The sequence below is a fragment of the Capricornis sumatraensis genome, chromosome 1, assembly GCF_032405125.1.
Source record: "Capricornis sumatraensis isolate serow.1 chromosome 1, serow.2, whole genome shotgun sequence".
NCBI classification, from domain to species: Eukaryota; Metazoa; Chordata; class Mammalia; order Artiodactyla; family Bovidae; genus Capricornis; species Capricornis sumatraensis.
Window position 1 is genome coordinate 214,906,445 of NC_091069.1, and position 12,289 is coordinate 214,918,733.

Sequence of the window (12,289 nt, forward strand, 5' to 3'; positions counted from 1 at the left end):
CCTAAAAGTCACAAAAGATAGTCATTGTTTTCCTACCTATCCCAGTATCTGATATTAAGTAATTTTTAAAAAATAAATGCTGAATTTAAAAGATTACAGTCCCAAAATCAATACCACAGGAAAAACCCACTTGATTTTTTTCATTTGGCCAAAAAAAAAAAAAAAAGTGACAGATGCTGCCACGGATTGGCTTTAATGCCTGGGATCAGAGAAGGACAAAGACGTTTGCTGGATTGGGGAAGACCAGCACATTCACTGTAGAATGAAAGTAGAAAGTGATGTGGAGAATGTAACTGGTAGATATTCCCATCTAATTAAAAGATTGAAGATTTTTAGATTAATCATTACAGCTCTTACTTTGCATTTATGTAATGCAGCAAGTAGCCCTTAAACTGTTTTATAGTAGCTTTACTTACCAGGCAAACTGAAGCATGTAAACCTCTATACAACATAGACACAGATACGAGTCCTGTTTGACTACTGAAACTTCTAAACTTTTGTCCCATAAATGTCTTAACACGAATGCACTTTGTTTTTCCTTCAGACAGTCATGGATATATTGCTCCATCCCTGAGACCCATCTGGAACCTAGCTTTTCTGGGCAGCTCTTACGTGATGTGGCAAAAGACAACACCGTTTCTACACTACTTCATGTCACAGATAAGCAGTGTCAAGCAGTGGGTAAGAAAAACAAAAAATTAACTTGTAACCCAAGGGAGACAACCAGTGCAATGTTCTTAGAAAAAATTAAGATGAATTTCTAGATTTGTGGCAAGAGTTTTAACTGCATTTCATTCACTCAATAAATATGTGAATGTCCGGTACTCTTTTGGGGACTGAGGATATAGCAGTGAACAAAAGACTCGAACGTAGCTGTCTGTATTGGGACTAATTCTAGTGGGAGAAGATGGTGAACCGATAAACAAGAAAATGTGTACCAAATGGTAATAAGGGCTATGGAGAAAAATAAAGCAGGGAGAAGGGAATGTGGGGTATTGAGAGAATTATACTGTAGTCTAAAGTAAGGCCCCTCTAATTTGAGCAGAGGTCCAACAGAAGTGAGAGCAAGCGTGCCCCCAGAAGAGAAGGGGTTTCAGGCAGAGGGACCCGAGGCAGCAGTGTGGCTGATGGGCTGGATGAGTCCACACAAGGCCTGGGAGGCCATCAGAAGGACCTTGTCATTTACTTACTATAGGACTTTTTAGCAGAAGAGTGACAATCTGACTTCCAGATTGGATCATTTTGGCTGCTGTGTTGAGAACAGACTAGACAGACAAGGGTGGAAACAGGCAGAACAAGAGAGTATTGCAGTGACCTAGGCAAAGTCTGCTGGTAACTTGCATCAGGGTGGCAGCTGTGGAAATGGTGAGAAGCATTTGGATTTTGAAGACGGACTAACAGTATTTGTTGATGGGCTGAATGTGGAATGTCTGACAATGAGAAAAGTTGAGGATGATTCTTAGGATTTGGCATGAATAACCGGAAGGCTACTTTTCATTTACAGAGGAACAGATCTGGGTAGAAATTAGCTTGATTTGGGGCATTCTAAATTCCAAGTAGAGAATTTGGATAGTCCTCTGAACGTAAGAGTCTGAAGTTCAGGGGAGAGGTCTGGGTTGGTGTCAACAGCGACGTTGCTGTTTAGCCGCTCAGTTGTGTCTGATTCTGCGACCCCACAGACTGCAGCACCCCCGGCTTCCCTGTCTTTCACCGTCTCCCGGAGCCTGCTCAAACTCATGTCCACTGAGTCAGGGATGCCATCCAACCATCTTGTCCTCTGTCGTCCCCTTCTCCTCCTGCCTTCAGTCTCTTGCAGCATCAGGGTCTTTCCTGCTGAGTCATCTCTTTGCATCAGTCCTTCCAATGAATATTCAGGATTGATTTCCTTTAGGACTGACTGGTTTGATCTCCTTGTAGTCCAAGGGACTCTCAAGAGTCTCCTCCAACACCACAGTTCAAAAGCATCAATTCTTTGGCATTCAGCTCTCTTTATAGTCCAACTCTCACATCCATACATGACTCCTGGAAAAACTATAGCTTTGACTAGATGGAACTTTGTTGGCAAAGTAATGTCTCTGCTTTTTAATATGCTGTCTAGGTTTGTCATAGCTTTTCTTCCCAGGAGCCAGTGTCTTTTAGTTTCACGGCTGTAGTCACCATCTGCAGTGATTTTGGAGCCCTAGAAAATAAAGTCTGTCAGTGTTGCCATTGTTTCTCCATCTGTTTGCCATGAAGTGATGGGACCAAACGCCATGATTTTCATTTTTTGAATGTTGAGTTTTAAGTCAATTTTTCCACTCTCCTCTTTCACCTTCATCAAGAGGCTCTTTAGTTCCTCTTCACTTTCTTCCATAAGAGTGGTGTCATCTGTGTATCTGAGGTTATTGATATTTCTCTCAGCAATCTTGATTCCAGCTTGTGCTTCATTCAGCCTGACATTTCGATGTACTCTGCATATAAGTTACATAAGCAGAGTGACAAGATACAGCCTTGACGTACTCCTTTCCCAATTTGGAACCAGTCCGTTGTTCCATGTCTGGTTCTAACTGTTGCTTCTTGGCCTGCATACAGATTGCTCAGGAGGCAGGTAAGCTGATCTGGTATTTCCATCTTGTTAAGAATTTTCCAGTTTGTTGTTGTGATCCACAGAAAGGCTTCAGTGTAGTCAGTGAAGCAGTAGTAGAGGTTTTTCTGAAATCCTCTTGCTTTTTCTATGATGCAGTGAATGTTGGCAATTTGATTTCTTGGTCCTCTGCCTTTTCTAAATCCAGCTTGAACATCTGTTCATGTACTATTGAAGCCTGGCTTGGAGAATTTTGAGCATTGCTTTGCTAGCATGTGCAATGAATGCAATTGTGTGGTAGTTTGAACATTCTTTTGCATTGTCCTTCTTTGGGATTGGAATGAAAACTGATCTTTTCCAGTCCTGTGGCCACTGCTGAGTTTTCCAAATTTGCTGGCATATTGAGGGCAGCATTTTAACACCATCATCTTTTAGGATCTGAAATAGCTCAACTGGAATGCCATCACCTCCACTAGCTTTGTCTGTAGTGATGCTTCCTAAGGCCCACTTGACTTTGCACTCCAGGATGTCTGGCTCTAGGTGAGTGATCAAACCATCATGTTTATCTGGGTCATTAAGATCTTTTTTTTTGTATCAGTTCAGTTCAGTTGCTCAGTCGTGTCTGACTCTTTGCGACCCCATGAATTGCAGCATGCCAGACCTCCCTGTCCATCACCAGCTCCCGCAGTTCACTCAGACTCACGTCCATCGAGTCAGTGATGCCATCCCCCATCTCATCCTCTGTTGTCCCCTCCTTCTCCTGCCCCCAATCCCTCCCAGCATCAGAGTCTTTTCCAATTAGTCAACTCTTCACATGAGGTGGCCAAAGTACTGGAGTTTCAGCTTTAGCATCATTCCTTCCAAAGAAATCCCAGGGCTGATCTCCTTCAGAATGGACTGTTTGGATCTCCTTGCAGTCCAAGGGACTCTCAAGAGTCTTCTCCAACACCACAGTTCAAAAGCATCAATTCTTCGGTGCTCAGCTTTCTTCACAGTCCAACTCTCACATCCATACATGACCACTGGGAAAACCATAGCCTTGACTAGGCGGACCTTAGTCGGCAAAGTAATGTCTCTGCTTTTGAATATGCTATCTAAGTTGGTCATAACTTTTTTTTGGTATAGTTCTGTGTATTTTTGCTACCTCTTCTTAATATCTGCTTCTGTTAGGTCCATACCATTTTATTCCTTTATTGTGCCCATCTTTGCATGAAATAGTCCCTTGGTATCTCTCATTTTCTCAAAGAGATCTCTAGTCTCCTATTCTATTGTTTTCCTCTGTTTCTTTGCATTGTTCACTTAGGATGCCTTTCTTATCTCTCCTTGCTAGTCTTTGGACCTCTGCATTCAGATGGATGTATCTTTCCTTTTCTCCTTTGTCTTTTGCTTCTCCTCTTTTCTCAGCTATTTGTAAGGCCTCCTCAGGCAACCCTTTTGCCTTTTTGCATTTCTTTTTTTTGGGGATGGTTTTGATCACTGCCTCCTGTACAGTGTTATAAACCTCCATCCCTAGTCCTTCAGGCACTCTGTCTAGCAGATCTAATCCCTTGAATCTATTTGTCACTTGTACTGTATAATCATAAGGATTTGATGTAGGTCATATCTGAATGGCCTAGTAGTTTTCCCTACTTTCTTCAATTGAAGTCTGAATTTTGCAATAAGGAGTTTATGATCTGAGCCACAGTCAGCTCCCGGTCTTGTTTTTGCTGACTGTATAGAGTTTCTCCATCTTTGGCTGCAAAGAATATAATCAGTCTGATTTTGGTATTGACCATCTGATGATGTCCATGTGTAGAGTCTTCTCGTGTTGTTCGAAGAGGGTGTTTCCTATGGCCAGTGCATTCTCTTGGCAATACTGTTAGCCTTTGCCCTGCTTCATTTTATACTCCAAGGCCAAACACAATACAGAAGGCTTTTAAAGCCACGAGAGTGGATGAGGTCGGAAAATGGATGTAGACAAAGGTCATGTAAGGATTGAGCCCTGAAACACTTTTAACTGTAGAAGTTGGAGATAGTAGAAAAGAAAGTCTTTCAAGGATGAGGGTTGATTGTATCAAATGTTCCTGGGAAGACAACGAAGATGAGGCCCAAGAATTGGCCATTTGATACAGGCAGTTGGCAAGCTTATCAAGAGTTGTCTCACTGGCACAGTGTGGGTGAACTCTTGACTGGAGCAGGGTAAGGAAAGAATGGGAATGGAAATGGGCACTCCTTGTCTCAAGGAATTTAGCTATAAAGGGGAATTTAAAAAAAAGAGACTAACACTGGAGGGTGGGTCACGTGGGTTTTCTGTTGTATTTTCAGGTTGGGAGATTCAGCAACATATTTGCATGTTGATGAGAAAAATCCAGTAAAGAGGGGTGAAGTAGAACTTGTAGGGAAGAGAAGGAAGACTTGATGGAGTTAGTATCTTTGGAGAGATATAGAGAGGATAAGGTCAATCCAGGAGAAGACCTTGGTCAAGGGCACAGGGTTCCCCTGGAGGAATGCAGACAGGTGTGGGACAGGTGCTGCTGGGAGGGCTGATGTCATGTGGCAGCTTGTGGAAGTTCTGTTCTGTCTCTTCTCAGTGAAAAATGAGGGAAGGTCACCAGCTGAGAGCAAGGATGAGACAGGAGGTGATGGGGTGTGTGTGTGTGTTGGTGGAGGGCAAGGGGGAGTCTTGGATTTGAGCATCACACAGCCCTGCAGGCCCTAGGTCTGCGGTCATGAACTGAAATTAGGGCCAGTCTTCCTCAGCTGGTTGGGTGTTCTCTGGTGGCTCAGATGGTAAAGAATTTGCCTGTAATGCAAGAGATCGGGGTTTGATCCCTGAGGAGGAAATGGCAACCACTCCAGTATTCTTGCCTGGAGAATCCCATGGACAGAGGAGACTGGTGGGCTACAGTCCTGGGTTCGCAGAGTTGGATACGACTGAACGATGAACACTTTCACACTGGGTGTGGACATGGAGAAGGCTGAGTGGGGGTTTTCTCAGCCAGTTATGATGTGCAGGGAGGGGAAGGGCATTTCCAGAGTAAACAATATCAACTATTCTGCAAGAGGCAAGCTGAGCCAACTTTAAGATTTCTAAAAATCGTTTTCTTCTCGGGTAGGTGAAGCAGTGGGTTCACTGTGGATTGCTCAGTGCGTATCTTCTGAGGACAAGGGCTTGCCCGGCATCCAGTTAGCATTGTTAATGCCAGTAAGAGCTTGGTGTGCCTTTCAAAGGTCACTTGTAAAGTGGACAACTGTTTGAAATGTATTTTCTTTACTTACTGAAACGAACACATTTCTTTCCCCTATAGCGCACTTTTTAATAGAGATGACCATCTAACTGAGAGTTGTTACGTTAGGGGTCTGGATACAGTACTACATCTTTTCTTAGGTCACTTTCTCTCAACTATGAAGACTTTAACTGAGAAGTTAGGGGAAATTTTTTGTTTAGTGTAGAAAGTGGTGTCAAAGTAATAGAAATAATTTTAATGAGTGTCAGAGGAAAACTCAATAGGAAGAGAGAACAGAGACAAAACAGAAAAATTAGTATCTTTTAATGGCAGTGTTTTCCATTTTTTGCATTTGTATATCTCACATCACCAAAGTCACCACCAGTTTTTGCTGTGGGTCAAAAACAGCAGCTCCATTTCTGGCTCATTCTAGCCTGTCTTGATGTCATCTGTCCCATCAGTATCGTTCAACCAGCCTGCAAAGTGGGAAAGTGGGGACAAATGTAACTGTAGGGTTAGGAAAATCAAACGCAGGGGGAGAATGGTCACTGAGTAGCTTTAGATTTTTACTCTGTGGTATTTGGGTTTTAGATAAATAATAATTGAATGTGCAACTGCTTGCTGGGTCACCTAAGGCAAATCACTTCTCTTAGGACTATGAAATGAAGATTAACAAACTTATTTAGATTTATGTTAGCTTCAGTACTGAAGCAACTTGGAAATTTGGTTTAAGGTTGATAGCGTTTCAGATTGTTGTTGCTTCGTTATGTCTGACTCTTTTGTGACTCCTTGGACTGTAGCCTGCCAGGTGCCTCTGTCCATGGAATTCTCCAGGGAAGAATACTGGAGTGAGTTGCCATTAATTTCTCTAGGGGAATCTTCCTAACCCAGGGATTGAACTCATGTCTCTTGCATTGGCAGGTGGATTCTTTACCACTGAGTCACCTGGGAAGCCCACATTTCAGATCAGAGTTATCTTATTTTTACAGGCAGTCTCCCATCCAAGTACTAACTGGGCCTGACCCTTGTTAGCTTAGCTTCCAAGATTAGAGTTGTCTTAAAGAAAAGTATGCACAAACCCTCATAGATTTTCAAATTCTGCTTGGTAGCCACTAAAGATTTTTGTGATCTTTCAGAAAAAGAAGAAAAAAAAAAAAAACCCAGCAAGAAGCAAAACAAGCAACATTTTTTTTTTTTAAGTCACCAAGATCAGAAAGTCTCGGGACTGTCCCTAGACTAGAGCCAGGAAGGCAGGGCTGACAAAGCCAAGACAGAGAAGCAAGGAGTGACTGGAGGGGTCCCGTGGCCCAAGGTAGCTCAGGAAACTGTCGTCCCCTTCTCCTCCTGCCCCCAATCCCTCCCAGCATCAGGGTCTTTTCCAAAGAGTCAGCTCTTCGCATGAGGTGGGCAAAGTACTGGAGTTTCAGCTTCAGCATCAGTTCTTCCAATGAACACCCAGGACTGATTGATCTCCTTGCTAGTTTATTGTAGAAATGCAAATTAAAACTACAGTGAGGTACCACCGCATACTGCTCAGAATGGCCATCACATCTTGAATGTCCACAAATAGAAATTCTGGAGGTTTGGAGAAAAGGAAACCTCCTAAAACTGTTGGTGAGAATGTAAGTTGATTCAGCCACTATGGAAAACAGTAGGGAGGTTCCTTAGAAAACTAAGGAATAGCAAACTAAAAACAGAATTGCCATATGATCCAGCAGTTCCACCCCTGGACATATATCCTGAGAAAACCATCATCCGAAAAGATACTCATGCCCACAGCAGCATTATTTACAATACAGCCAAGACATGGAAGCAACCTAAACTGTCCATCAGCAGACAAACAGATAACGAGGATGTAGTATAGATGCACAGTATTGCTCAGTCATAAAAGGAAATGAGACTGCGCCATTGGCAGCTTCAAGGGTGGACCTTGAGATTATCATACTAAGTGAAGTCAAACGCCATACAGTATCACGTGTCGAATCTAAAATAGGATACAAATGAACTTATTTATGAAACAGAAAGACTCACAAACAGAAAACAAACTTATGGTTACCAAAGGGGAAAAGGGGGTAAGAGAGGGGTAAATTAGCAGATACAAACCACTGTATATAAAATAACCAACAAGGACCTACTGCAACATAGGAAAAAGAATATGTACATATATGTATAACTGAGTCACCTGGCTGTACACAGAAACTAGCAACACTGTAAATCAACTACACTTCAATTAAAACAAAACAAAATTTTTCATAGCATATACTCATAACCTAAGCCTACTTAGTCTCTATTAAAACCACCCTGGTTCTGCTAGGGATCATTCCTTTTTTAGAGGTGAGCGGGGCAGTAGGGGGTCATGAGTAAGGAAACCAAACACTTCAGGTCTGTCTCTAGGAAGATTACAGCACTGAATTATCAGGAAAATGTGACAGTAGGCCCTCAGTTTGGACTGAGGTTTTGACATATGTGATGATTTGAACAAAACTAAGGGATTATTTCTGAATAATATTAAAAATGATGGCTCCCTGGCAGACAGAGCCCTACTTGGTGTGAGCAGTGCACCCTGGATACTTTGCCAGGTTCATGGACATGCCTTGTCTGGGCTGCAGTTCTTTAATAAGCCTAGTTTCAATAACTTTATTAAGGAAGTGAAGTCGCTCAGTCATGTCTGACTCTTTGCGACCGTGGACTGTAGCCCACCAAGCTCCTCCGTCCATGGGATTCTCCAGGCAAGAATACTGGAGTGGGTTGCCATTTCCTTCTCCAGGGGATCTTCCCGACCCAGGGATCGAACCCAGGTCTCCCACATTGCAGGCAAACGCTTTAACCTCTGCACCACCAGGGAAGCCCAATTATTAAGGAAAGTCTTAATTAAATGTAGAGAGTGTCCAAGCATTACAATAACCCAAATTTTTGTGTGGATTATTAATTGGAATGCCATCATTTATTTCAGGCCTTTTCCCGTTTTGCCATAAATCTGGCAGTTTCCTTCAGAAATGCTATTTTCAAAAACAGAGACACTGCCCTGAAAACATACATATAAGACCAGGTTTTTTTTCTTTAATTAATTTATTTAAATTGGAGGCTAATTACTTTACAATATGGTAGTGGTTTTTGCTGACATGAATCAGCCATGTGTGTACATGTGTTCTTTGATTGATCCAGGCCCACTCTTTTTACCTTATCCCTCCCTCCCTTTCTCCACGTGATGGAAATTTCATGGCTTGTAAAAAAATCTTAATACCAATTTTTTTAGCTGTAGAAATACATGGTAAGCAGATCTTGAGAAATCATGCAGGCAGCACAGAAGTCTAAGACAAGAATTACGCAGCACAGCAGCCAGCTGTGTCAACAGAGCCCAAGGTCAAGATGGCCACCAAATGAGTCAAACAGGCTAAATCCACCCCCAAAGCCAGCAATGCCCAACTGACAACTGGGGCCTCCGGAAGCTGTTCCTTTATAGAAAAGAGACACTACATGTTCTCTTAGGAATTCTTTGACTGTGCAGTCTGTCTTTTGGATATGTGCTTTCATCATTCATGGGTACACTGCTAGGCAGAAGGCAAACCTACCCAATGATGAAAAGCATCACAGAAAAGCAGTCAATTTGTGATTGATCCAGGCCCACTCTTTTTACCTTATCCCTCCCTCCCTTTCTCCACCTGATGGAAATTTCATGGCTTGTAAAAAATCTTCAACAGTGTAAGCAAAGGGAAGACAGAATGTAGTATCTCCTTTTTGTTTTTGCTTTTTCATATTCTTAGATAGTCTCAACGAAAGTCTGGTGGATTAAAGTCACAATCCAAATTAATTTAAATATTTCTTCCTTTTTTTTTTTTTTTTTAAACGGAAGGGATAAGCTCTTTTGCAGCCCAAGCAGTTACTGCAAAATACAGGAAACTGATTTAGTCACGCTTAACATTTATAAAAATCAATTGAATAAAAGAGATGTGGGAGACTGCCTGCTTACCTGGAAAATGTCGTTTAGAAGCCATATGGTAAAACATGAAGGATGTGAGTGGCGAAGTCCATAGATTTATCTGGGTTTGAATCCCCATTTTATCACCTACTAGCTGTAACCTCAAGTTACCTTCCCTATAAAATTAGGGCTTACCTGGTTGCTCAAATGGTAAAGAATCTGCCTGCAATGCAGGAGACCCAGGTTTGATCCCTGGGTTGGGAAGATCCTCTGGAGAAAGGAAGGGCAACCCACTCCAGTACTCTTACCTGGAAAATCCCATGGACAGAGGAGCCTGGTGGGCTACAGTCCATGGGGTTGCAAAGAGTCGGACACTACTGAATGACTACCACTACCATAATACATATTCTTGCAGGACAGGAGAATTCCATGAGAAAATGTATGAAATGCCTAGCACACGACTTGGCCACAGTGGCCTTCTAGAAATCCTGGTTGCCCTGCCCGTCTTTACTGCCTGGCATAGCAGGTCTACATATCAGCTTGAGGTGCATATATTAGTATCAGTAGATTCTCCCTATTCTCATAGACCTTAGTCTCCATCAAAACCTGTAAGTATTAGAGAGAAAAAAATGATAGAAAGATCTTACTAGATTTTCCTGACTTGGTGGCAAAACAGTAAGAATCCATGACTTCTACATCTTGATGTAGGATAGCACCAAAGGAGATGAGGCTAGACTCAAAGAGGCGGCAGGTGATTCAAGGCACCCACTGGAGAAGTTATGTAAGATGAGCCTTCCAAATTCTGAGCTAATATAAACCTATCCTATCTATTGCACTAATTCTTTTTTTCTTCTTCTAGAAAACAAATGATGATGCAATTGATTTTGATTATACTGTTCTACTCCATGAATTCTCAACACAGGTAAAACATAATGGTACATAGAATTGCTTAAACCAGAAGTTTTGGCAGGTCATAATCTTTTAGAACTCTTGTTCTCCAGGAAATTATTCCCTGCCGTATTCACCTGGTCTGGTACCCCGGCAAACCACTGAAAGTGAAGTACCACTGTCAAGAGCGACAGACACCAGAAGAAGGCTCTGGAACTGAAGAAGGATCGGCTGTGGCACTGACGGAGCTTAGTAATTTCTGAAAAGCAAGACACATCTGTCTATACCACATTCTAAACAAAATGACTGTACTCTGCATTAAATAGCCTAAATCATTATTCTAGTAAAACAGCCAAGTATAAGGCAATCTAATAATTTAGGAAAGCCTGTGATTACAAATAAATATTCAAACATTAAAAGATATTGGGATTTTTGTTTCTTGATGGGTATGGTTTAGTTTTTAACTCTGGGAATAGGTACATACTGAACTCTGCTCAGTGACCCCACAGGTTCCTCAGGGTTTCAGCCCTGAAGTATAAAATCTAGTTAATTAGTATATGCCACAGCTGCACTAATAAGTATTTATAACAAAATTGATGGTCGCATCTCTAAATCTGCATTTCTCAGTAGTTTTATCATATTGCAGGCAACTAATTTGTATTGTTAAATTGCTTCTATCTAGTATGTAAAGACATGGACTCTTACAAAAGAAAAGATGAATTATACTATTGTTTTTTAGCAGATACATTTTATGTACTACTCCATTTAAAACCCCAACCCTCTGCAGTCATCTTCTCAACATCCACTGGATTTAAGAATTGTAAGTTTTCCAAAGCATTGGAAACAGCCATTTAAAGAAAATATCAGATCCCCAACATACATGATAATGCAGAGAAGATACTTTAAGAGTTCAAATGCAGAGAAAATACTTTAAGATTTCAAACAATCTAGTGATAGATAAAGCCGACACAAAGTAGTAAGCTCCTCTAACTGAAGTTTCCTAAATATTTACCAAAAAGTGCCAAGAGCACTGTGAGCACATTCAGTGTCCTGTGATTTCTAAACTTTCAGTGTCATGTTAAGAACTAGAAAGGGGTTTCATCTTTCTTGTCTCAACTTTCTAAGTCCTCTCATCCTTGTAAAGGCATTTTTAACTAGTGAGATTAGACTCACAAATGTAACCTTTAATCCAACCAGGTAAGGAATCTAAGGTAACCTTGTAACAGATTTCAGTGTAGCTCACTGTGATTGCAGAAGGCAGTGGGGCGAGATCTGTATGTGTACTTCCCTATGGCTCAGATGGTAAAGAATCTGCCTACAATGCAGGAGATCTGGGTTCGATCCCTGGATCAGGAAGATCCCCTGGAGAAGGAAATGGCAATCCACTCCAGTATTCTTGCCTGGAGAATCCCATGGATAGAGGGGTCTGGCGGGCTACAGTCCATGGGATCACAAAGAGTTGGACACGACTAAGTGACTAACACACACAGACATATAAAGTAGATTACAAAGGTGAACTCTACCCTTACAACATACAAAAAAGTTACCTAATTTATAGATTTACACAATCCACAAAAGTTAAGCCTACTAAAAATTTCTCACTATCACCATTGCTGCTGCTGCTGCTGCTGCTAAGTCGTTTCAGTCGTGTCCGACTCTGTGTGACCCCATAGACGGCAGCCCACCAGGCTTCCCCGTCCCTGGGATTCTCCA

At 41.8% G+C, this 12,289-nt stretch overlaps 1 protein-coding gene across 2 annotated transcripts in view; it reads left to right on the forward strand.

Moving 5' to 3' along the window:
- RARRES1 (retinoic acid receptor responder 1) overlaps window positions 1-10,993 on the forward strand; it is a 42,263-nt gene extending 31,270 nt beyond the window's left edge. The window contains exons 4-6 of one of the 2 annotated variants that reach the window (XM_068970316.1): window positions 545-681; window positions 10,548-10,610; window positions 10,690-10,993. In XM_068970316.1, the coding sequence (XP_068826417.1) occupies window positions 545-681; window positions 10,548-10,610; window positions 10,690-10,839 (350 nt within the window). In that variant the 3' untranslated portion in view covers window positions 10,840-10,993. The remainder of the gene's footprint in view (window positions 1-544; window positions 682-10,547; window positions 10,611-10,689) is intronic. The other variant, XM_068970325.1, reaches the window with a different exon arrangement.
- The last annotated feature ends 1,296 nt before the right edge of the window (window positions 10,994-12,289 follow it).